This window comes from Lynx canadensis, chromosome B1 (genome assembly GCF_007474595.2).
Source record: "Lynx canadensis isolate LIC74 chromosome B1, mLynCan4.pri.v2, whole genome shotgun sequence".
NCBI classification, from domain to species: Eukaryota; Metazoa; Chordata; class Mammalia; order Carnivora; family Felidae; genus Lynx; species Lynx canadensis.
The window spans coordinates 41224511-41249770 of NC_044306.2; the positions used below are offsets into that span (position 1 = coordinate 41224511).

Below are 25260 nucleotides of genomic sequence, written 5' to 3' on the forward strand. Positions count from 1 at the left end.
CTGCCCCTCTCCCCTCCACGTGCTGTCTCTCTCTTTCTAAAAAAAAAAAAAAAATTTTTTTTTTTTTAAAGAATCACTAGAATAAAGGCAATCCTCATTGGTAAGAATCACTCACTGAAACTATATGACCTAAAAATTAGAATTTATAGAATTTGAAAGGAAAACAATAACTGAATCCCCATTTGAAACAATAATACAATAATATCAAACTCACTATGGCATTCCATACAGTTGCACATACATTATTTCAATTGATTCTCTGATAGACTGGCCATCAGATTTTATCCCCATTTTGCATATGAGGAAACTGAGATCTATTCAAGATCAAAACTTCTTGTCTTCTAAGTGCAGGCTGTGTCTCCTCCTCAGTGTGTAAAGACCTGAAATCTATAGAGGACACAAAAGGACCAGATGAAGTCCTCTAATCAAAGACACACTGATCAAATGCATTGTAGTACACAACTACAGCAAACATCATTTTTCTTGGGGTGGTTTCTGCTGCTTCGCAATTGACTGCCAGTGCCTCTAGAAGGGGCAGATATGACACAGCCAGGGAAGATGTTCACTGAAGCAGTTTCCCAAGCTTGCCTGACATAGGATTTGTCAGGCATACAGATTCCCAGGACCCTTCTGGATCTTCTGACTCTGTTGGGAGAGGTGTGTCCCTGGGATGTGTCTGGAGAACAAATGCCCTGGGGCACTGGAGTGGACAAATTTGACAGATAGTGGTTTCAGAAGCCCAACTCGATTTAAACCCACATTTCAGCTCTCCCTACCCGCTTTGGAGTTATTCATAATGATCTGCATTGGGTTCTGTTGCGTTTCCTATTTTCAAATAGCCGGAGGCGGCAGGGATGGAAGGAAAGCTGCAAAGGGTCTGGATCTTCTTCACAACGAAAGAGGGAGAGATGGCAGGACCCGTCAGGCCTCCTGCTGCCGAATCGTTTCTGTGGCTGTGATACTTGTGAGAAGGTCTAACGTAATCAAACCGTCAAGGGTTCCTGGGAGAGACCCGGCTCTAACAAATTTCCTAAACCATTGCTGCTGTGTTCTGGAAAAGAAAGCTTGCAGTTCTAACACTGCTTTAGCTGGGGCCATCACATGCCAAGGTGAGAAGATACAGGGCAAGAGTGGTCGGTCGGCCAGGTGTAGGATAGCTGTAAAGCTCCGTGAATGGCAGCGTCTACGCTCACTGCCAGAAGTAAAAGGGCACAGCACTTCTGTGGTTTGGGCTTGCCTGGCACTGATCCTTGCCTTTTTCTGGTACTGTTGTCTGATGTTACTGCGGAAAAACAACCGTCCTGCCTTGTTGATTGATCTAGTGTGGGCGGGCTGACCACACCTCCATCACCAGGCTCATGTATATGAGTGACACAGTCCTAAGCCAATCAGTGAAGGCCACCTCTCTGGTCATGTGATAGATTGGTTCCGGGATGGGCCTGAGGCTCAGTCCCAGCCAATGAGTAGGGACCCAGGTTGTTCTCAGATCTACCTGTCTCACCTCCCTACGTGGAGCTGTTTCTGGCTGCTGCGGCCATCTTGCCTCTGTGAGGGGGCACCCGCCTGAGAAGGGAGCCAACCCGGGGAAGAACTAGGGCTGAGAGTTGGCAGGAGAGCAGGACTGAATGGGTTTCACTGTGTCAGGCCCAAACTCAGCTAGGCCTCATCTGCCCCTAGCCTTTTCAGGAGACAATACCCTTTTGTCTTGAGTCTAGTTGAATTGGGTTTCTATAATTTATAACAGAAAGAATACTAACAGAGTAAAAAAAAATTTTTTTTCTTTTAATCCTGTGGTTTGCTTATAGGCTGGTCCTGCCAGAGGGCTGGCAACATGGACAAAGGGAGCTGCCTGGGTTCGAACTCTCGAGTTCCTTCCCTCTCACCTGTGGCCTGAGAGCTGGGTCCTACCCTTTTCCTCCCTTTCCTCCACAGCTTCCCCGTCTCAGCTCAGATGGCCATGCTGCAATGAATGGACCATCCTTAGTGACAGTACGGACTGGATTAAGCGATTCCTCCCCTCCTCAGTGTTTCTTAGTTCTGAGTCTTGCTCAAATTCCAGAAAAGAGCAGCACCTGGCTCTCACAGGGACTGCCTCTCCCGCTTCTTGGGGGGTGAGTGGGCCAGGCTGCCTTAGCAGAGATGGACTGGTCTGCCCGCCCCACCCACAATGGTGAGGAAGTCTCCAGAGCCCCTGACAGTGCACGGATCTGCAGCAGCTTGGACAGGAGTGGCTCCACCCCAGCAGCCCCCCACGTCCACCCCCCGCCCCCATCTGCCTCGGCCTGCTGCCCAGAAGGGTCGAGCTGTAGGGCCCCTTCTTGCCCTATTTAAGCTGTGCTGAGTCTGCAGAGTCTCAGACAGAAGCTGCTCGGTTCCAGTCTAGTTACCACATCACTTACTTAGCTCCCCTCGCGTCATCAGGCATCCTCTGTTGTCCTGATGCTCCTGTGCCTGCGGCCCCACCTCAGAGGCCCTGTCCTGTCCTGTACTATTGCTTACTCTTCAGAGCAATGAGCCAAAGGCTGACCCTCCCTTTGACGACCCCCTTGGGTACAAATGGGGCAAGTGAGAAGAGAGCTTCAGGTGAAAGGCAGGGGAGGGGTGGGCTGACCCCAGACCCATGTGCAGGTCTGTTGAGAAGGTCTCCTTGTCAGTAATAACCCCATGACACAAATAGTTCCCATTCTTTAACCAATAATTCGCTCACCCCGTTTCTTCCAGGGGAAGGCACCGACACCCGGACAGGGACAACGATGCTGGATGTGGTGGAAGAGGCGGGATCACGCCTCTTTCCCCACAGCCAACCCAGAAGGCATGCGTTCCAAAGCCCCTCATTAGGGCCTCCCAGCAGGCAAACAAACATCATTAATCTTGGCAAAGTGAGTGAAAGCACATTCACCTGTCCAAGCCAGAGAATTAATGTTGTGTCAATAGGAAATTAGTGTTTACCCCTGGCCTTTACCTCTTCCCTTTGCTACAAAGAGCCCAGGGTGGACCAGCCCAAATGCAGGACCATAGTCAGAGGAAAGAAAAACAAAACCTCGAAACACAGGTGCCGGCCTGGGGCTGTGCTGGATGGGATGCCGGGTGACAGAAGAAGCCCAGCTGAGAGTGAGTTCTCAGGTGCAGGGAGAGCACAGGAGACGTTCCCAGCCTCAGACAAGGTGAGTGGTGACAGCAGTGCTTTGGCGTGAGAGATTCTCACAGGACTGTGAGCCTTACTGGACATGCTTCCCTCACCCTGCATGGACAAAGGTGGCCACAGGTGACTCCGTTTTCTCTCCCATACACTGGGCTATGATCTCTCACACCAGGCAGTCAGTGCATGTAGGTTGAAGGGTGCAATGTTATTGGTCAAGGAGCTGCTGTTTATTGAGCACCTACTAAGTGCCAGCTACTGTGTGTGTTGATTGAAAGAGATTCTCTAAGAATCCTACAAAGAAGCTATTTTGCCTTTTTCTCAGATAAAAATGATACTGCAATGCAGAAAAATTCAATAGACTAGCCTCAAGGTCACATGATACAGGGAAGGGGCGAGGCAGATTTGAACCTGGGTCTGACTCCAAAGCCAGCGTTTTCCCTAATAATGGTCATGCACACTTTCACACCAGGCACTGCACGTGAGGTCAAGTGTAAAGACAGGAAATCTCTGAGAAAGCCTTCTGGGTCACTCTGTGTTCCTCCTATCCTCCAGGAATGCCTCACTGCTGGGGGGTGGGTCAGGGAGAGGCCGGGCTGGGCCGGGCCAACTGGAGAGTGTGAGGGTGTGTGCGTGCCTGTGTGCCCCAGGAAAAGGAACCAAACAAGCCGATAAGATCTCTTGTTTCCAGAGCAAAGCACCAATTAAACACAAGGCAGATGTGAGCAAATAAAGCTGTGGCGTCCAGAGAGAAAATCAATACTAGATTATATGCCCTAGTCCAATCATATACCAATTAATACAGAGCGGGTGGGGCTGGGTGCTGGGGGAAGATAAGGCGGGGGGCCAGCATGCAGGGGCTGACTGTGCCTGCCCCCACCGTCCCCACAACTTGGGGCTCATGCCCCTTCCCTCCTCAGGTGGGGGCTGCCGGCCCTGATTCTAAAGGGCTGTGCCTGAGGTCTCTGGGGGGCAGCTCCTGTGAGCGGTGCAGCGTGGGGAAGTGGGGGAGGGTAAAATGAGATGCCCTTTAGTCTCGGCGACTCGGAAGGAAGGAAGAAGAGCATAGAGATGCTTCTGGAGGGTGGCACCCACTGGGAAGGCACAGACAATTTGGAGCATGCAGACAGGCTGTTTGATGTTTGGTTTGCCACATAAAAAAATAAGGCACTCGCTTTTGGAAAGTGATAGAAAATCAAGCCAAAACAGGAAAACTGGAAACCAAATTTATATCCCTAAGAAATGATATTGAAGCTCCTGGTTATTCTGTCCATGTTTTTATTTAATTCAGAAAGTACAGCCGAGAAGTTAATAAATGATTTTCAAGAGGGGTGATAAAAGATAAATGCCAAGGGTTTGCAGCACAGGACCAGGTGACTGTGGGGGTGGGGTTGTCTAGAACATTCCATGGAAAGACTTCACGTTCATCACCAGGGTGCCAGGGACAAGGCAGCGTGACACACAGAGCCACCTGCCTCAGGGAGTTTACCAAGTTTAGCAGGCCCCCTGCCTCAGGGAGGTGGCTTTGGCAACATCGGAAGGACAAATCAAAGGTGCCGACATCCCAGGGAGAGGAAATCTGGCTGTGGGCGGGTGCCTGGCTGCAAGGACAGTCACAGACCGTGAATTCCTGCCCTTGTGGGGGTCAAGACACATGGCTGCAGAGCAAGTGCGCCCTTCCACAAAAATTCCCAGTGCTCTTAGGGAAAGGAGACCCAATGTTGTGTGGGAAGCAGAAAGCAGAAGTGGAAGGAAAGGTGACAAATTAGTGTTGAAAAGGGCACCTGCTTCCGTTTCTCCTGTAGGAGGCCCCTCTGGCCAGCGTCCCTCCTGTTCCCTGAATACTCAGGGACGCAAGCCCCAGAGGCAAGGGTCCTTTGCAAGTGGGAGTTCTGTGGGCCAAGGACTGTTGCATGCCAAAGAAAAACGAAATTTGCTAGCCGAATATTTTTTAGACATTTTGCAAGATGCACGGCCTCCCTGACAATTTTTAATGTACTAACTGCCTGGTCCAGTGAGCTGATTAATTGGTGCTGGAGAGATCAATAAAAAACAGAAAATTAAAACAATTTTAAAGTGATTAAGTAGTTTAACACCTGTCTCCCGTCACGTCAGCGCAGGAAGAAAAATAAAGCAGGTGTCGAAGGGGCCTCCTGAAGCAAGAGAAAACAGCGCCTGCCTCGGAGAAATGACAAATCACAGCTGGCGGATCAATCTGAGTGCAGGCAGCCCTTCCCCAAGCCCACCTCGGCGGCAGGAACCAGAGACCCCCAGGAGGCTGGCACCTCCCCTGGTGGCTCCTTCAGAGCCACTTCTCAGCTACGGAGGAACAAGTCTGTCCAGACCCTGAAAACAGGGCAGGAGGGAGCGAGGGGAGCCAAGGAACATCTTGGCCTAGAACTCTGGACGGGATGAGGTGAGAAGGCACCAGCTAACCTTCTCCTGACCTCCCTTCCAGCCAGTCAGAGCTGAGTCTGTGCTATGTGGAGGGGTTCAAAGGCAACGAAAATGCATTTGGAGAGCTGTGGGGTCAAGACAGGGAAACGCACAAAGCTCTCTAGGATTAGCTTCAGGGCTCCACCCTTACTCCCTCCAACCTCCACCTTCCCCTGGCCATATCTACAGGTGTGCAGATACCTGCTCTGATGGCTCAAATGTCCCTTGTAACTCCTCCGTGCCAGCCTCACTCTCTTTGCCCCCGTCAGCAGCTTCAATGGAAGCTGAGTCACTCCTATCCCATAGTTTACTGTATTTGACTCCGAATCACCAGAAATAAATTCACGGAGCTCAAGAAACCCTAAGATGGTTCTTCTCCAACTTCCCCACCAAAGTCCTAACAGCAGAGTAGAAAGAACGTGGACAGAAAAGTGAGGGGGAATTCACAAGTGGAGAGGTAAGCCCCCAAGCGAAACATTTCACAAGTCTCCTGTTTTACCTTGAAAGTGGACTTGAATTTTGCACACCCAAAATGCAGAATATACTAAATGATACTCATGTTCTGGCACACCACTACACCTCCCTGGAGGTTGGGCTCAAGCCTTAGGCTCAGGCTGTGGGCTCCTTGCGAGGGGAGCTAGACCAGCCTCCAGCACTTGGGGGCGGGATGGGCCACGCCCCTAAAAACCCACATTATTCTCACCTGCTTGCTGGGACGGTCACACGTTTGTTTTCTGCTCTCTAGCTTCCTGTTCGCCTTCAAGGTTCCCTTGAAGCTTTCCCCACCAAGACCAGGATGGAAAAGGAACTCGAAGCAACAAGAGAAACCTTGCAGCACGTTCAAAACATTAAGTTTTAAACATGTTTAAGAGTGTGATCTAAACATTAAGTAACATAAAATGTTTAAGAACATCAAAGCCCTCAGCTGAACTTCTTACTAGCAATTCCCACTTTGTAAGCCTCCCTATTAACACCTGTCACACTAAATAGGAATGGAAAAGGAGTCACAGCAGTTAGAGGCCAGGGTCAAGGAGTTCCAACTGTGAGTTTTAAAGTGTTTTACTAGCCAGATTTTCCTCTTTTCCCTACTTCCTTTTGGGCTGGGAGCTCTGCTTCTGTATTCAGTGTTTGGGGCCTCTCTGTACACAACAATCCGTTTGGAGCCGTCTTAGTCTCGAAGAAAACTTGTCAAACGCTATACAGCAAATTTTATGCCAATGACAAGTCCACACAAAGAGATTTCCAGTTGCTTCGGCTATTGGCCCGCTTTTAAAAATCATCCATACAGCCAAGATCTCCACAAGATATAAACTATCTCTCGGCACTTCCTGCCACACGCTGTGACTCTGGAGACCGGGCCGGGGATGGAAGCGAACAGTCCCCACCATCCAACTCTTCTCACAGATCCCAGATGCCCGCTTGCCAAGGGTGCCCCCTCCGGGTGTGGCTTTCAGCCGGAAGGGCCGAGTGCAGGGCTGGCCTGCGACACCGCCCAGGCTCGGTGCTACCCACAATGCCAGTGAAGGGCCCAGCCCAGGTACCTCACTGCTCTCGGAAGCAAGTACAAAGTTCTTGACGCGGCGCCCTCGGGCTGCGGCTGCTCCCTGTAGAGTAAGGATCAGACTGACGAAGATAAAGTTTCCCCGGGCCCAAGTTCCAAACTCGGCTGTTTTGTTTCTGTTAAAATGCAATTGTTTTTCTCTGGAGTGTGCGGTGACTGCTCGGCGTCAGGAAGATGTATGAAAACCTCCACTTCAATTCAGCATCCCTTTTCTCCCAGACAAACATGGTCGGATTTTAATAAATCAAAGAGCCACACTGTTTAATAAAAATTTATTGACTTACAAGTGATTATTTATCAAAAGACCATTAATAGCAGGTGCTGAAATGATGTGTTACTGGGTGGTGCTGGGGAGACTAATAGGAAATCAATGCAGCTGGCCGGCCAGAATGCATATGAGAAGCCCACCCCCCCATCGGCTAGCGCAATTTCACCGGCAAAATACACCAGACGCTACCCCTGGTGCAATGAAAAGTTCCCCCTTTTTATTTATCGTTTACAAATGAAATGATCAATACTTTTAATCTAGAGCAAAATTTATTAACTTTCCCATCGGAGAGAGACATATTGACTGGGGGGAGAGGAGGTGTTAGTGCAGTGGAAGATGGATGGCTGGATGGTCGTCTCTTAGCCTGTCCAAGAGCCAGTGTGCACGCAGCTGCCCTTCCAGCCCACAGGTCCCAGGCCACACGGGGCAAATGCGACTGGAGAAATCGAGTCTGGCCACCGAAGAGGCACGGCGGGCAGGCGTGACCTGTGACACAGTGGACTCGCTCACATGTCACGGATGTGGGAAGCACCTGTCCCACAGACCACTGAGTTTCTGTGGTCAGTTTCGGGGAGGAACAGCAAGGTCTGCAGACCCAGAACACTTCTGCAGCACAGCAGGGTGAGATGCTGCTGTGAAGGGCTGGCACAGGATGGTGCCCGAGGACTGGTCGCTGGGCTGGGCTGGGCATTCAGGGCTCTGTGGAGCGCTCCCTGCCGCCTCACAGCCAGCCTTTTTTAATCTCTGAAGCACTGCAATAGCGAGGGGTGGGGAGCTGACACAGTGAAGAACCAAGTTCCGAAAAGTTGGTTCTATCGTCCACGAGGTTGCCATCCCAAACCGCCCCATCAAGCTGAGCTTGCTATCTCCGGCGTGGCTGGCAGCCTTCTCCTGAGCTTCCTCTGACAGGGGAATTTTACTTGCCTGTTTTGAAAACTCCTTCTCTAACTAGCCAGGCGAGGGGGCGGGGGATCTCATATTTGAGTGAAAACAGCTGATCTCCACATTCAAACCTGCCTGGCCTCACTTCACCCGGACACCAGGGCCCCTCTGATGGAGTCAAGTTTCACCAGCCCTGATGTTTTGGAGAAATCAAGTGGATACAAACGGACATATTTCTGAATTAGATGGCTTTAGAACTTAGAGCTAAAGTTTGAGCCATGGGTTTAAAACTTACAGACACTTGAGGTGGGAAGAGCTTTGGAGGCCATCTAGCCCAAGCCCTTAATTGTGGATCAGGAACGCAAGAAAAAGAGAACGGCAAATGAGTAGCAGGTTAGGAAGTGGGATTAGAAGCTGGCCCGTGCTCACCCCACTAATTGATGCCGTTAGTTTTATGCCAGGGTCATCCTCATTGTTGCTAGGATCCTGAGGGCAAGAGTATTCTGGACTTGACATTGCCTTACATGTTCTTCCTAGGTGGTGTGAGGTTTTGCAACTCAAGACCCGGCCAGCCATCCCAGATGGAACTCCTTCCTGCCTTATGGATAATGCGGGGCCTGCGGGTCCCCAGTTAAAGAGGATGGTGTAGCCTGAGGACTCTCCATGCTTGTGACAAGCACTAAATAAAGTTTTAGAGAGTGTTTTGAGGTGTAATGCACATCTCTGCTCCTAGTAAAACAGTAGACTAATCCTAGCTTAGTTTCTGCTAGTATTTCTTTTACACAGCAGTGACTCTAACCCCAGCTTTTTAACACTCCGCCGTGCCATCAGCAGCAGATAGGCCTGATTTCGTAGTTTCTTGTTTTCTCTCATTGTTTTCAGCACACCGATGAAAACCATGATGTAAACGTACTGAACAGCAGACAGCTTTTAAAAAAATAACTTTTAAAAAGGGAACTTGATCTTCAAGACCAATTTTAAAGATCATCCCAGATGGTTGTTAAACACTAAACACTATAAATATCGCCTCCTCTAAAGGCTGAAAACCACTGTTTACTCTTGGTAAAACAGTTCATAAGAGGCTGTTCCCTACAGTCAAAACAGTGTTTTTATTTGAGAGAAAAATAATCTTTCACTGGCTAGCGAGGTGAAAGGTAAGAGGAAAGGGGAGGCTAGGAAGGGAGATAAAGGAACAGGAAGTAGGTAGGGCCAGAGTCAGACTAAGGGCAGAAAAGACAAAAGTGCTATCACGTCAGTGGCTCAGGAGCAGGGCTGCCCTTCCACATCATCCCATCACAGGCCAGAGGGTGGCCTCGGAGAGGCACCGCTTACCACAGCTGGTGCAAATCCAGAAAGGTGTCATGACCATGCGGGGGGGGGGGGGGGGGGGGGGCGGGGGGGCCAGGGGACGGAGTGGGGGATGGATGGATGGATGGGTGAATGCTGGGGATGAGGCAACTCTCTCTCTCGTTAGGTATGTGAAATTGGTAGACCCTAGAAGCCAGAACTGGTGAGGGTTGCTAGGCTTCAGACCTGCCCTCACAGTGACCGTGGGTGGACGCAGGGACCGCACGAGGCCTGCAGCTCTCCTCTAGCTGTGTGGGAGCCCACATGCAGCCAGAACCCACCTGGCCCCCTCACTAACCCTTCCAGAGCCTCCGTTGCTTCCTTGCCCCCATAGGTCCTTGTTGCTTTCCACCGTTCTTCCATCCAGACTGCCTGCCTCATCTGCTTTGTCCCCAACCCCAACAAACAGCACCTCTTCATACGCCTCTAATCCCACTGCACCTATCCGCGCAGAAATCCACAGCTCATCTGTGCTGGAAATTCCAAGTTAACCAGACAGATATGCAAACATCCAACAGGAACAGTAGCTCCTTCTGAATAATACTATTCCTCAGTCCAGAAGTCAAGTGGATTCCCTACAGTCTTGGGGTTATGGCCAAGTCAGAGACCTGTAACTGCTGTTAAGAGACATGTTACTTAGGGCTGCAGCCAGGGGAGACAGAGGGAAGGGAAAAACCCCTCGGATCATTGACCATCAGAGACAATTTTATTGACTCACAGAAACAAACCCAAAGCCCTCTGCAGCAGCTCTGAGCTCAGACCTTGTCCTGCCACGTTTCATGGACCTACACTTGTAACACTGAGCAACTTGTCCTTCAAAGTAGCACTTCAATCCCCACAACAACCCTGTGAGGTAGGTATCACCACCCTTCCCCTCCTGAGCCAGGTTACAGATGGGGAAACTGAGGCACGAGTTAACAGAGAGCAAGTCACATGGGAGTTCAGGGTCAGCACTGGAGCTGAAACACAAAATGACTCTTGGTTCCCACCACACGCTAGTCACCGATCACGTTGCTTCTCACCGTCCCCTCTGGTTACTGCCCGTGGCAGCAGCACAGGAATGAAACCTCGCTTTGCTGAGAGCCCCTGCAGACAACAGTTTTCTTTCCATCCAGTCTGCAGAGCTCCGGGGTAGGGGGTGATGTTCAGGCCAAAGCAGGCCGCACCGCCTCGGCGCTGTCTCCTTGCGCACGGGTGGACCCCTTCCCCAGCAGAGCCCCTGGCACGTGGCACCCGCAACAGACCGAACACGGGCCCACGGCCGATTCTTCCCGACCACTCAGTCCCACACGTGTGCAGGTGGAGAGAGGACTTTAATGGCATTCCTCCAATGGACTCAAGAAGACAAGAAGGGTGTCCCATCCCGGGCAGCGGCCCCCAGCGGCGTCTGCTTCCGATGGCAAGCCCAGGGGTCCCTGGGGCGGTCCTGAAGAAGCTGGAGTCCTGGGCTCCAGGGCGGCCTGAGGAGCCCTGCAGGTGGCAAGGACGCAGCAGTGGGGGTGGCAGGGGGCGGTGGCAGCTCCAGCTGGCTCGCGGGTCAGGCCCGCGAGTGGTGGCTCCAGCCAGCGCGAGGCGCGGGCTCAGGACCGGCTCCTGTCCTCATGGTTCCCAACGATCATCTTGCTGTACAGCTTCTGCTGCTCCTCTTTGAACGTGTCCTTCACCTTCTCCCTCTTCAGACCACCATCCCTGATGGGAGAAAGGCTGGTGTAAGAGCAAAGGAGGCCTCCCGCCCACCCAGTCACAGCCAGCAGCAACACGCTGCTCCAAACCCGAGGAGAACCTGTCAGAAACAAAAGTACCCCGTGGCTCTCTCCCTCCCGAAGTGCCGTCAGTAGTGAGGCTGCACGCCCCAACTCCACCGTTTCTATTATAGCTCTCACTCTTGCCCTGGGGTCAGAACTCCCCAGTCATGTTCAAGGCACTTTGTAATCACTTCAGCCTACAAGGAGTTTACAATTCTTTCTACCAATTTGCCCTCACCTTACAAAAGATACAGGAGGTATTCTGGGATCATGGAACGTGAGCCAAGCTTTAAGAAATACTGAGACTATAATCAATCTGCACATCTGATCTGTGGGATAAAATCTGTAAATTCAGACCCAGGGATTCTGCAAATTCATGCCAACAACAAACAAGGGGAGCTGCCACTCCTGACTTCTGTGCGTGAGGGACAGTGCTGCAAAGGAAACCAAGTCACTCTCAGGGTCCTGGGCTGATGACCCTGGCACCGCCCTCCAATATCTCCCAATCAATTCCCTATACTTGGATTTGGTTCTTCAAAGTCCCACTTCCATTCGTCACCCCAACTGCTTGCCTACACCCTAGAAGGAGCATCTCTCACCTTCAACAACTAACGGAAGCCCAAGTCCACCTTCAGGCTTTCCACTACAGCTTTTTTCCCCTTTGAGTTATGGAGGTGGCCGTGGCAGAGAAAGTCAGGACGGACCTTACGCTGATGCCCTTACCATCTGCTGCCCCTTTACAAGCCATGGCAAAGGCAGTCACGCTGGTCGTTCTTAGGCCTCGCGGACAGGGCATGCGGGCAGTGGCAAACACTCCAGCTCCAGCAGCCTGTCAGACCGGAGTTCAAAGTCTGGCTCCACTGCTTGCTCTGTGACTCTGAAAATGGTTACCTGACCTCTCTGAGTGCGGGTGTCCTGTTTGTAAGATGGGAGTAACAATGCTCATACTGCAGGCACCTGCTGTGAGGACGGAGTGAGCTCGGCACCTAGAGCAGCCTCAGCACAGCGTCTGGCTGATGAGGAGTGTTCGATAAGGGAAGCAATTTTTAAAAGGCCATACCTGAGAGCCATGCCATCACCTAAGAATCCACATGTCAGTATCAAATTTGAATTTCTACATTCTTTCTCCGTAATGCCCACTTTAGTCAAATGCCCTATAGAACTCACCCTTGTGCTTAAAACAAAGGGTCCTAGGGCATGGAATGATTTCCCTGAACCAGCATTCCTCCCGATCACAGTCCTGTAATTTGGAGGCTAACTATCGCATATTCTGGCGTAAGGGTCCACAACTATGGCCCGTGGGCCGAATGCAGCCTGGTAACTGTCCTGATAAAGTCTTACTGGAACACAGGCATGCTCCTTTGTTCACACAGTCTCTGATCGCTGCCACACTACGATGGCACACTTAAGCTGTTACTATGGAGACCACATGATCCACAAAGTAAAAAATTTACTGACTCTACAGAGAAAGTTTGCCAACTGCTGCTCTAATAGGTAACAAGCCAAATACAATAAAGGAAACTTCTGTCTTTCCAAGGATAGTCCAGTTTTGCCAAATGTACAAGATCAGAGAGCCTAGTGCTTCTATGAAGTTTCCAGACCAGCATCAGGCCGGCCCTTCTGAAGGACCAGGACTGCCTGGTGTTCTGGTAGACTAATACAAACCCAGAAGGTACACAGAATCGACTGCTTCAGTCTAGTCATGCTGGGCTGTGTTCCCCAAAGTTAGGGCGGCATGGACTACTTCTGAATTGACACCAGGAGAAAGGAGTCAAACTGTTCACTCTCCAAGGCTGACATGCTGAATTCTCTACAACAGGGAGAAGGTGGATTCTTTGTAAATGGAGTCAGCAATTCAGCTTCTGCTTCAGAAATTCCCATCCTGCTACACTCAGCTGATAAAACCCGGCTCTGACTCACCAAAGCAGGTCCACGAGCCCTCCCTGCCTGGCAATGGCCGATTTCACCCTATTTGCAAACTGGACGGCATCTTCATCAGTCTGTGAGAAAGAATAAATGAGACCACTCAACACAGGCTGATGTCACACAGATAGAAGTGAAGACTTCTGCATGGTGTGGGGACCCACCTCTCTGGTCATGGGAGGCAGGTACCAAACACTGCAGACAATGGCCCAGCTGGTCATCATTCTCAGCAGGTACGTTACCATCCCATATTTGCTGCTGTTCCAGAAGGCATCACCAAACTGAGGGTCATACTGAAAAAGAGTGGAAAATTGGATGGTAAGAAGTCAGTAGTTCAAACGAGGTGGGTTGTCAACAGCAACTTTTGTGAATACATCACCTGGGGCAGTATCAGTACCAGAAAGCCACACTCAGACCCCTCCATGAACACTTCTGAAATGATTCTACACCTGGGCACTATGACCTTTAGCAACACGAACCCCCTGACTGACTCAGATTTTGCTGTGGATCATTAGGGAGGACTCCCTGAACCGCCTTCCCCCAACAAACGTCCTCCTTCTCTTTGATCCATTTCAGGTTTTACTCATTCATGGGTGTATGTAGTTATTAACATGTTTAAGCAGATCCAAAACCAGAGAAGAGGATTAGACACTCCCATATCTCCACTCCCCAGATTCAACCATTACCGACATCCCACCATCCTTGCCCCTGCCATCCCGCACCCGCTCACAAACCCTATCTCCAACAATGGTGTCCTTCACTCCTCAATGCTTCTACATGTGCCTCACTCAAACAGAGATACCTTCTCACATCATTGCCAAGTTTTCAAGATCATTTCTGGTGCTCCGGACCAAGGAGAAGACAATTACAAAGCTTACATTATGCTTCTGTAATTATACCTCTAACAAAGCTAACGATCTGTTTAAGCGGGAGGCTCTGCTCTGATCACATCGCCAGCATTCTAGAGGGAACAGGGGTGCGATGGCTCACGAGGCCACCACATGCGTGCTGCCCTCCCTGCCAAGCGGCAGGCTCAACAGAGACTTTCTTTTGCCAATGACTCTAGTGGAGGTAAGGCTGTACTCCAGTGGTATCTTGTGGGAAAAGTGGCTGACACCATGACCCGCAGTCTCACCAACAGAAGAATTTAAGCAGCAGGTAAGCAGGGTTGGGAGAGCTGTGCAAGCTATTGAAGCAGCAAAAGGAACACAGTCTTTGAAGACAATGACCGAACCGAGTGTCCTGCAACTGCCAGCACGTGTCTGAAGGGCTCTCACAGACATGACACCAGACTGTAATTATAGTGCAAAGACGGGGACCAGAATGGGGAAAATTAGAAAGAGGCAGAATCTCAAGAGTTCTCCCACAGGACCTAGCTGCCACTGTGTCAGAAATGCCCTTTCTCTGCAGAAGCTCGAGAAGGAACACCAGCAGGGACGCTGTGGAGACTAAGGCACTTGACAGGCTGGGGCAGGATTTGGACTACACAATCTTTTTTAAGGCTCTCCAAGCCACTTTATGATTCTCAGAACAGAAATTGGATAATTATGCCTAGTTGTGGACCTGACTACAGGAAGGAAGACATTTAGATTAAATTACAGACTCAACTAAGAAATTCAAATTTATAGAAAGCTTTGTGAGTTTATAGTATAATAGCAAAGGGAAATAAAGGAGAAGAACGAGTTTTAAATAGAAGCTAATGTTGAAAAACTGCACAGAGAAACGAAACTGTTCAAGCATAATTTTTTCCTCCATTTGAAACTGGCATCCCTTTGTATGGCCATCCCTGATCTATTACTTATGGCTTGCAATTTATAAACAGAAAGAGTTACAAACCCCTGTTAGAATCTCTCTGCAGCACTATCACCAAGAGCCAAATTAAGGAAAGAGCCCAAATGTCCTTCGACAGATAAATGGATGAAGAAGATGTGGTGTATACATATAATGGGGTACTCCTTGCAATCAAAAAGAATGAAATCTTGCTAACCTGCAACATTGTGGATGGAATTAGAGGGTATTATTCTAAGCAAAATAAGTCAGAGAAAAGACAAATAGCATATGGTTTCATTCATGTTTGGAATTTAAGAAACATACCAGATGAACACAGGGAAGGGAAGGAAAAATAAGATAAAAACAGAGAGAGAGGAAAAATAAGAGACTCTTAAATACAGAGAACAAAAACTGAGGGTTGCTGGCGGGGTGGTGGTGGGGGATGGGCTAAAGAGCTGATGGGCATTAAGGAGGGCACTTGTTGGGATGAGCACTGGGTGTTACATGGAAGTGATGAGTCACTGGGTTCTACTCCTGAAACCAATACTACACTGTATATTAACTAACTTGAATATAAATAAGTTTTTAAAAAAAGAAAAAAAGAGAAGCTAATGTTTATGTTTTGAAGAAAGTGGTGTTACATTTTATAAGCACTATATGGATAAAATAGTTGATGTTATGTGTGCCAGCACTTTGTTTAGAGTTGATTTTCTGTTCCATGCTGGGCAGACACTGTTGAGAGAAAAACAAAGCAAAAACTCAAAATAGTAATAAATTTCTCAAAGTCAAATAATGGTTTAATCTTGGTGCAAATGTAGTAAGAGTCTTGAAATTGCTAAGATTGTCCAAATTTGATTACCAATGAAGGCTTTATAACAACTAGCAAAGTTTTAGAGCAAAAGGTTTTTTTTTTTCTGTTTTTTCTTTTATTTGAGAGAGGAAGAAAGCTTGAGTTGGAGAGGGGCAGAGGAAGAGAGAATCTTAAACAGGCTCTACGCTCAGTGGGGAGCCCAACATGGGGGATCCATCCCACAAACCTGAGTTCATGACCTAAGCCAAAATCAAGTCGGATGCTCAAAGGACTCAGGCACCCCAAGCAGAAGTTTTTAATCATAAGTGTTTGTTAATAAATTTGGGGAGTGAATGAAATTATATGTAAAATTTACATGCCTTTTGGGGCACCTGAGTGACCCAGTCGGTTAAGTGTCCGACTTCAGCTTGGGTCATGATCTTGCAGTTCGTGGGTTCGAGCCCTACACTGGGCTCGCTGCTGTCTGCACAGAGCCCGCTTTGGATCCTCTGTCCCCCTCTCTCTGCCCCTGCCCCATTTGTGCTCTCTCAAAAAATAAACGTTAAAAAAAAAATTTTTTTTTTAAATTTACATGCCTTTTTCTTTGGAGAATAGCCATAACTGCCCAAAGGGTCCAGGTACCCAAACTTGTTAAGAACCACTGCTCCGCAGCAGGGTTCCCAAACCAGCGCATCAGCAGCACCCAGAATGGGTTAGAAATGCAAGTTCAGAAACACCCAGCAATCTGCATTTTCCCGGTCCTCCCAGGTGATGTTGATGCAGCTGTAAAGAACCGACGTTCCGGAGTGAGCAGGGACAGTGAGGAAGGGCCTCCTCTAGGAATTTGTTTCTTACGAGCATGTACAGAGCAGCCCAGGATCCCTAGTACATTCAAATGCAGGACGGCATGCACATGACACAAACACGGCTCCCCAGGTTCTTCCTCATAGCAGACACAGCTAATGGACTGTTTTCTTTCTTGAGTTCCCAGAGACAGCACCCTCAACAGGTGGCTTATGCAGCCCTGACCCATGGATCAGTTAGTTAGTTACCCTACAGCCACTGTTCATGTGCCATTCCTGCACTGGAGCTCTGCCTCCCTAGTCAAGGGGAGGGCTGGTGAGTGTTCGCTTACCCAGGAGAAACCCCTCTTCCTCAACTGCACGAGCTGTGCTGGCAAAGTGACAGTGATTCTTTCAAAAGAATGCTCTGCACACAACAAGCAGACCCTTGCAAAAGTATAGAGACTAAATTCTAAGTATAACTGACACAGATTTACTCATTGTTTCACCCTGATCTGAGATTTCAACGTCAATACTTTAAACATACTGACAACAGCCTGTGGTGTTTAGAAACCATAGTATTCTTTTAGAAATAGTACAATGTAAGTATTTACAAAATCAGATGGACGTGATGGGGGGGCAGGAAGGAGAAAAAAGAGAAACTGACTGAATTCTATCCTCCCAGGTAAGTCTGAGCAGTTAGAGGTACAAGCACCCGCAAGGTGGGGGAGCAGCCTAGACGAGCTCTTTGGGTGCATTTCATTTTCATAAGCTGTTCCTGGTACAGAAAATGACACCACAGCCCAAGCTGTGGAGCTGTCTCTTCCTTCAGTGTTAAGAACACATCTGTAGCCATCCGTGTTGGCCTCTCCACCAACTGTACAAATCCAGCCGGGCCACACCCTCAACTCCCTGCGGCAAGCCTCCTCTTCGAGTGGAGTACCTTGCATTCTGGGTAGGTTTAGGAAGAAAGATGTGATAAGTGGGGGGGGAGGGTGGCGACAAGCAAAGCTTGTGAAGGGTCCCCCACCTCCTGAATCTGGTGGTGGCAGCGAGGTGTGGGCTCCAATTGGCTGTTCCTCATTCAGCCCCTCCCTGCCCCTTCTAATGGGCTGGAGACTGTGAACAATTCCATGGTCTCCTCCTCCAGCATACTCTACCCACACTAGCCAAGCCCAAGCTGCTCCACTGGAGGATCAACCCACGAACCAGTGACACCAGCTTCTTCCTCCCCTTTCTCTTGCTGTGTCCCATTCATGGCATCTGCGGTAACAACCACATGTCCCCTCAGAGGTCTTGCTTGTACCTTGATAGCAACAGGGTAAACTGTGGCTCCAATCTCAAAACTTCCTTTTTTGAACATCATCACTGATGTATTATTGATGCAGGTTCCTAAAACGCAGAAGAGAGTAAAATGCTATTTCTTTCGGTCCTTTACCTCAGAGACTAGGAGTTTAAGGACTAAATACAATAATAAAACCTCTTCTAATGGCTTTTCAAACAGGATAAATCTGTCATCTCCATAGCTTATGGATGAACACCTAAAAGGGATAAGCAAGACACTGTACTGTTTCTTACTCTAGTACAAGATCATTTTCCCAATTAACACACCCTGATTAGATAAAAGGCCAGAGCCACTCAGTGGACTTGGGAGGTCTCAGTAAGAATCTACATGAAGCTGAGATCCCACTGACAATACTATAGAGGGGATTCCTGCATTGGGAAAGGTCACACTATGGCCCTCAGTCCAAATTCTGAACTTTCCTGAGTGTTCAGTCCCACAACAAATTTTGAGGGGAACCAAACATTATTCAGTGAAAACAGAGAACCCCTGCAAGGGTTGGGGGACTTGGTCTGGGGTGACAGCAGAGTCATCATCCTGCATGGCCTTCCCACCCTCCCCACCCAGAAACTCTTTGCAGTGATCGACCCCTTCTTACCCTCTGGGAAGATGAGGATGGGTAGCTTGCTTTTATCCTGCACATGCTCAGTCAGTCTTTAGAAGAGACAAATAGAACAAAGGTTCAGACAGCCTTATGTCCATCATCACCAAATGCACTTATAAAACAACCTATGCAGATGTCACAGGGGATGTCGTATATGAGTTAACAAATACGACTATCTTTTACAGACCCACAGTCTAAATTGTATAAAGACAAAACTTATGAAGACACAGAAAATCAGATGACTACTATTTAACTCCTACAACTATCGAATGCAGTCTTAACATCTATGTAGAGGACACTGCTCAAACTTGGGGCTACTAAAAGAATGTGCCTGCCACAGGGCCTTGAGGACAGCACCCTCAATAAACACCTGTTACTGGACTTCTGGACTTCCTAACAGCCATGCTGGGTTGGACCTACAGTCCACCTGGCTTTATACCATCCCTGAGAGATGCGGTAAAGGGAGTCCAATGGCAGGTCCATTTGCCCTGTGGAATACCGCCTCACCTGAGTCTTGCTGCTCTCCATTCCCTGCAAAGCTCTCACCATTGCTTACACCACATCTACCTTTCTTTCAAACTTGAAAACAGAGAAGCACTTGGTTCCATTGCCTTAAGTTGGTTTTTATTTGTGATAATGAATTCACCTTGAGATTTCAGATAGCGTTAAAAGTTCATATGTTTAGGGGCACCTGGGTGGCTCAGTTGGTTAAGTGTCTGACTTCCGCTCAGGTCATGATCTTATAGTTGGTGGGTTGGAACCCCGCATTGGGCTCTGAGCTGTCAGCACAGAGCCTGCTTTGGATTCTGTGTTTCCCTCTTTCTCTGCCCTTCCCTTTCTCATGCTCTGTCTCTGTCTCTCAAAAAATGAATAAACATTAAAAAATTTTTTTTTTAAAGTTCATACGTTTATCACAGGGAATAAAAAAGGTTAATTAATAGACGTTACTAACTTGACAAATGATACTAGGCTTTCTATACTTCTTATATTCCGTATTTTAGGGAAAAAAATGTTTTACTATGAAAGCAGTCTAGGCTCAGTGTAGAAGACACTGTAATTCCACTGTGGAGGGATAACTACCCCTAAAATGCATACATTCTAACTGGTCTCACGGAGCAATGGCATTTCATTGATTTACCTTTTAGCCACCAGGTGGCGATCTTTCACTTCAGAACGCTCGAACCAGACGTGCGGGCAGGCCTTCACCATGGCTCTCTGAATCACACCCATGAGTCCCCCGTGCACTTGACCCACCTAACCTCACACAAAGGAATAACTGGGAGTGAAACCATCCTCACACAAATCCCCCACTCTGTGGAGAAAGCCCCAGATCCCAAAAGGAAAGTACCGCAACCTCTCACCCTCTAACATTTTATTGATCAACACGTTTCTCACTATAAAGACACCATTGTTAGACTCCTTGAATCTTACATTCGCCTTTTAATCAGCCAAAGCAAAAATATGTAATTGAAAACACAGCTGAAAGCCCTAAAAAGAACTAATGGAGCTGAGCAATACCTTGTGTAAAAATGCTTTCCCTGGGTAGATTGTCCAATGCCCTTGAACCCAGTCCTTTCAAATCCTTCCCTGTCCTTCCCCCCTTTCCGTGGTCTACCTAAACATCCAAAGTCTAATCTCCAACCGCACTCAGTTACTCTGCTCAGAATACTTCCTATCAAAGTACCGAGGAGTTCTCAAAGCAATAGAAACAAAGGCTACAATCTACGTTGGGGCCCACATGTAAAAACATGGCTCCATGTTTACACCCTTAGGTAAGAGCTCTATGAAGGGACCAGAAGCGTCCTAGCCCTGAGCATTCTAAAGTTCTTACTTGCCCAAGAAAGCAACAGAAAAAGGTCTTACCATGGCATAGTAGCCATCACTGGCCAAAATGATGACATCAATGGGAGAGGTGTGATTGGCCACGCAGATGCCACCGTTTCGAGGCCTGTTTTCCCTGTGTTTAAAACATATGCAAAGCAACAAAAATTCATGGGAAATCATTCATGTGGAGCCTGCTGCCCCCTCCTCACCAGCTCCATCAGCTCTGAGAGCTCAGAAGAGCCCCCCGCGGGCCGGCTGCAGGTAGGTTGTGTTTTGCCAGTGACATTTCCCTCCACATCATACCAAGTGACCTCACCTGTCATGGTAGGTAATGATGGCTGTCAGGGCTCGCACGCAGATCCGGTAACACATTAAGTGAACATGTTTACTCAGGAACTCCTTAAACCTGATACAACAGGACAAAGATTTTTGTTTTTATTTTACGCATGGGAAGGCAGGAAAGTTACTGACTCTAACAATGTAATTATCACTGCCTACAGTCCTTTATGACTGCTAAGTATTTTTATAAATATTGGTGGATATGATAAAACTACAATGTAATAGTGTCTTTATGCCTGCATATGAGGACACAAAGAAATGAGGAGAATTGCTTAAATTCACCTAAGTTAATGGGTTTAGAATTTATAGCTCTCAAATGTCCACCACAGGTGAGTCTCCTCAATTCTCTTCCTTCCCAGCCAACACCTAGAGGCAGGGCAAAGACAGAGGGTCTGACCTCACCAGCCCAGGGAAGAAGAGAGCCAGCTCTCGAACTTTCAGATGAAACAAATTTCTCTTAAAAAAAAAAAAAAAAAACAAAACAACAACACGAAAAAGCCCTACCTATATTTCTTATCCTCTTACCAATTTATCAACACAGCAGAATGCTCAAAAGTAAACAATGTGCTGTAAAATCTGCTGGCACTGAACTCCACGGCTGTGAGGTTCCTCCCTTCAACACTCTTCCCAGAGTGTGTCAGAGGGCAAAAGAACACAGTCACAGATCAAGACTGGTGAAAAAAAACAAAAAAACCCCACAACCTTCATGCTGATGCCACTGTTATCACTGGCTTATCTTATCTATCGAAGATGCTATGGATGTGGCTGTCCCCAAAGGAGTGGCCTGGCTGGAGCCACCATTTGTGGACATGGACTCACCTCCCGTTTGGCAGGTATCCCACCACGGTTGTGCCTACCACCAGAAGGCTAATCCCAGTGAAAGCAAGAGCTATCCTGTAAAGAAGAAGACCCATGAGAACTCAGCACACAAATCCTTGCACTAAGGACAGAATCAAGACTGTGAAAATGAAAGTGGGCATCACAAAACCACCCCCAAGACCTGATCAGCCAGGACCCATCTAGATAAGAGCTCCATCTAGAAAAGTGAGCAGGCCTATCATCACCAGAGAGCATCTGAATTCCAAGCTGCCAGTGAACTGTGGATTTGGCTCTCAGCTGACACGACCTCCTCAGGCATCAGGCTGCCAGAACGACGATGGAAAAGCCCACTGTTGGCTGCTGTGCCCTCAGGCACCTGCTGTCCTGCTGTCTTACCCTTCCCTTTGGCTCTGCACCCTGGCAGAAGCACAGCTTCTCTGTAGAGCAACAGGAAGTAGAGCCCGAAGGTACCAGGAGCCAGCAAGGCGTACTCAGAATAGTACACGGTACAGAAAAACGGAGAGATCAATGTTGCCTCTGTATTAGAGAGGCACGCTTATAGGAAAGAATTGGCTGTGCCCAGGGAGCAGTAATCAGAGTACACCACGTTCCCTGGCCCTGTGTTTAGGCCACGTAGGCGAGCAGTTTGATTTTAAGAAACCCAACTATTTCTGTCTGATATGCAGAGAATCCAAGGGCCTCTAAAGGATAATCACCAGTGTACCCTTCCAAGGGTCGGACGGACTGGCCAGTGACAGAATCATACCATGATCCTTTCTAAAACGGGAAAGCAAAGCAGGGCGACCCAGGTAGGTCAGTCACGCCTCGGGCTTAGAGGCAGCGGCTCAGGCCTTTTGTCCCCATGAGGCCTGCCCTCACCTGAGTGGCAGAAGGAAGCAATATCGAATCAGCACTCCTAATCCCCATAAGACCGTGAGCCGAAGGCTGATGTACTGGAAGTTATAGTTGGTTCTGCTCAGCAGGTTCCAGGACTCCAATTCCTCTGCTGAGAATCTCTTTGTCACCTCATCATCCATAATGGTCTCCATTCCTTTCCGGCAAAAGTAGAAGATGTCAGAGAGCTCAAACTCTGGAGTATTATCCAGAGCCTTACTACTACCACTTCGGCGGATTTCTTTGATCTCTTCTTCCAGCGAAGTGGGATCTTTTGCAATGATTCCTGCAAAAGAGAACACCCCTGTCAAGCAGCATGTTGGGAGGCAGCACGTTAAAAACATTCAGAGTCCACATCCTCCCTCTGATACAGTGAAGAGTATGTGTGGAATTACAACCACTCAGGAACATAGACGGTTTGGGATAAGGAGTGAGAGCCAGGCTTACCATTCGTATAGGGCTTGTAAAGTTGGTGGTTCTTTTCCTTGGCGCCTCTCTCCATTCTCAAGGTGGCCCACTGTGGGGGGAAATGGCAACACAAGGAATGAGACCCTTCTTCACACAGTGAATGCCGCCATTTCCATCCCGGAAAGTCCCCATCCTGGTCACCTGAGATGGGACTGTGGCTGAGGAAGCACCCGCTCTATAAGGAAAGTCAAAGCCTTCTTCTTCTAGAGCAGGCCCCTCCTTGATAACAAGGAGACAAAAGTTAAGTTATCTATAGCAAAGGCCTGAGGACACCTGGGTCTGTTTCTCAGGCCTAGGTTCTCTCTGAATCTTTGTCTCCAGGATACTGAAAGAATTCACCAACTGCTGGTACACAGACCTCTTGCATTTCCTCGTCACTGCCAAACAGCAGCTATTCACAAACAGCAAAATCAAGCATCCTTTAAGCGACTGCCTACCACCTGATGCTACCTACCTCCCAAATTATTCCAAAAGCCACAGTTTTAGTTTTTGAATATTAAAAAAATCTGTATGTCTAGACTGTCCATCCACCTCTAAGTAGCCTTTTAATAGAAGGAACCCAAGACCTGACATAGAAGGGCCTGAGAGTGGTTTAGTATTAAACAAAATCACACAAAAACACCATTTGGAGGGGCGCTTGGGTGGCTCAGTCAGTTAAGTGACCAACTCTTGATTTCGGCTCGAGTCATGATGTGAGTTCGAGCCCCATGTCGGGCCCCCTGTTAACAGTGTGGAGCCTGCTTGGGATTCTCTCTCTCTCCTCTCTCTCTGCTCCTCCCTCTCTCTCTCAAAATACATAAATATACATTAAAAACAACAACAAAAACAACACTGCTTGGAGGTTTAAAGAAAATCTAGTTTGACACCTCTGCTAAGTCCTTTAATCACCTCACTCCACACTCTTTTCCATCTACAAAATAGGACTGATAGGATGTCAGCCTCCTGCTTCATAGGGTCACTGGGATCAGATGAGATCAGGTATATGACAGAGGTTGGGAAACTGCAGACCACCCTAACTGTCCTCGTTGCTACTGAAATAATAGCGGATTCCAGAAACGATCTAGAAAAGAAGCCTCTTCCTAGAGCCTCCCTTCTTTAACATCCATCTAGCCAAAGTCAGCGAGCCAGGGTCTCTCCTGCCACCCTCATAACGAGAAGTGGCAACAAGCTCACTCTCCCTGCCTGGAATGTTAGTGCTACACAGAAAGCTATGCCCATGACCAAAGAAATAGAACAGATATTTTAAAAGGTGTCTTTTCAAACTTCAGTTTCCTCAGTTACGCAAGCTATCGTTCTGTGACACAGCAAAACCCACACGGCCTACAGCGCCTGGTGCGGACTCTGCTGGCAGAGCCACGCGTAGTAGGAAGGCTGTGCCGCACGGTCTAGCAGAGCCAAAGGCAGGACACGAGTTTCTTCGGTGATCTGACCTCATGTGGAAATTTCTTAAACAGACAGCTTAGAGTCACCCACTCAAAGAGGGGTCTAAGGCAAGAAAACCCACATTACCCATTTTCTATACATCAGGTATTTAATTAGCACTGATGTTTTCTGGATCTACGCATGGATGATCTTTTCTAGAAGAAAATGTAAATGAAGCTCCTAAAATGGAGGAAGGGGGATTCCACCTGTGAAGTCCATCTAGGGAGGAGGCGAATAGGGGCAAGAGAGCTTAGAACAAGCCTGACATATACAGACACAGGTTGCTCAACCAGAATTTAGGCTTTTCCATTTTGGTCAAGACTGCATGAGTACAGCAAACATAGAATCAGAAAAACTTGGTTCTATAGGACAACTTTGGTATTTAGACAAGGTTGCAACAGGCAGGTAATATACGACATCAAGCCTCTTGAGCACTAGAATTGAAGTCTGTGAGGACTGCTTCACTATGCAAAATTCAAGATTTCTGTGGTGTTTTAATGGGAAAGGTACGGGTCAAATGAGACTCTATGTCTCCCAGCTCTATCACAGAGCTGTCCTAAATATCGCCTTGCCCTCCTGCTTTGTACCTGTAGCTTTGCTTTGTCACACTTCAGGTACATTACAAAATGCTTCTGGGTTTAGAAGGGAACTGTGCAGTCACAAGAGTAGGAGGAAGGAGGGCAGGGCTAGAGGAACCTGGTTGTCGGCAGCGAAAAGCCTGTCATGAAGTGGGCCAATCTGTGAACTGGACTGCGTCAGCCTGGTGCAGAAGACTGAATGTAAGGGGTGACGCACAGGAGCAATGTCTGACAACCACACATCTGGCTTCTATGAGCTGTCACCTTATTAAAGAAGTACAGTGTTCAGAGACCCAGAATAAAACGGAGAATCCTAGGTTCAGAGTT

The 25260-nt window shown here is 48.3% G+C and overlaps 1 protein-coding gene across 1 annotated transcript in view; it reads right to left on the reverse strand.

Moving 5' to 3' along the window:
• Positions 1 to 7394: 7394 nt before the first annotated feature.
• The window catches only part of GPAT4 (glycerol-3-phosphate acyltransferase 4), a 36109-nt gene continuing 18243 nt past the window's right edge, over positions 7395 to 25260 (reverse strand). Inside the window, exons 3-13 of the mRNA XM_030312571.2 lie at positions 22913 to 22982; positions 22451 to 22751; positions 21572 to 21646; positions 20730 to 20819; positions 20453 to 20546; positions 19728 to 19843; positions 18584 to 18639; positions 17950 to 18035; positions 13466 to 13594; positions 13299 to 13378; positions 7395 to 11322 (exon numbers count right to left, since the gene is read on the reverse strand). Coding sequence (XP_030168431.1) covers positions 11214 to 11322; positions 13299 to 13378; positions 13466 to 13594; positions 17950 to 18035; positions 18584 to 18639; positions 19728 to 19843; positions 20453 to 20546; positions 20730 to 20819; positions 21572 to 21646; positions 22451 to 22751; positions 22913 to 22982 — 1206 coding nt within the window. The 3' untranslated portion in view covers positions 7395 to 11213. The remainder of the gene's footprint in view (positions 11323 to 13298; positions 13379 to 13465; positions 13595 to 17949; positions 18036 to 18583; positions 18640 to 19727; positions 19844 to 20452; positions 20547 to 20729; positions 20820 to 21571; positions 21647 to 22450; positions 22752 to 22912; positions 22983 to 25260) is intronic.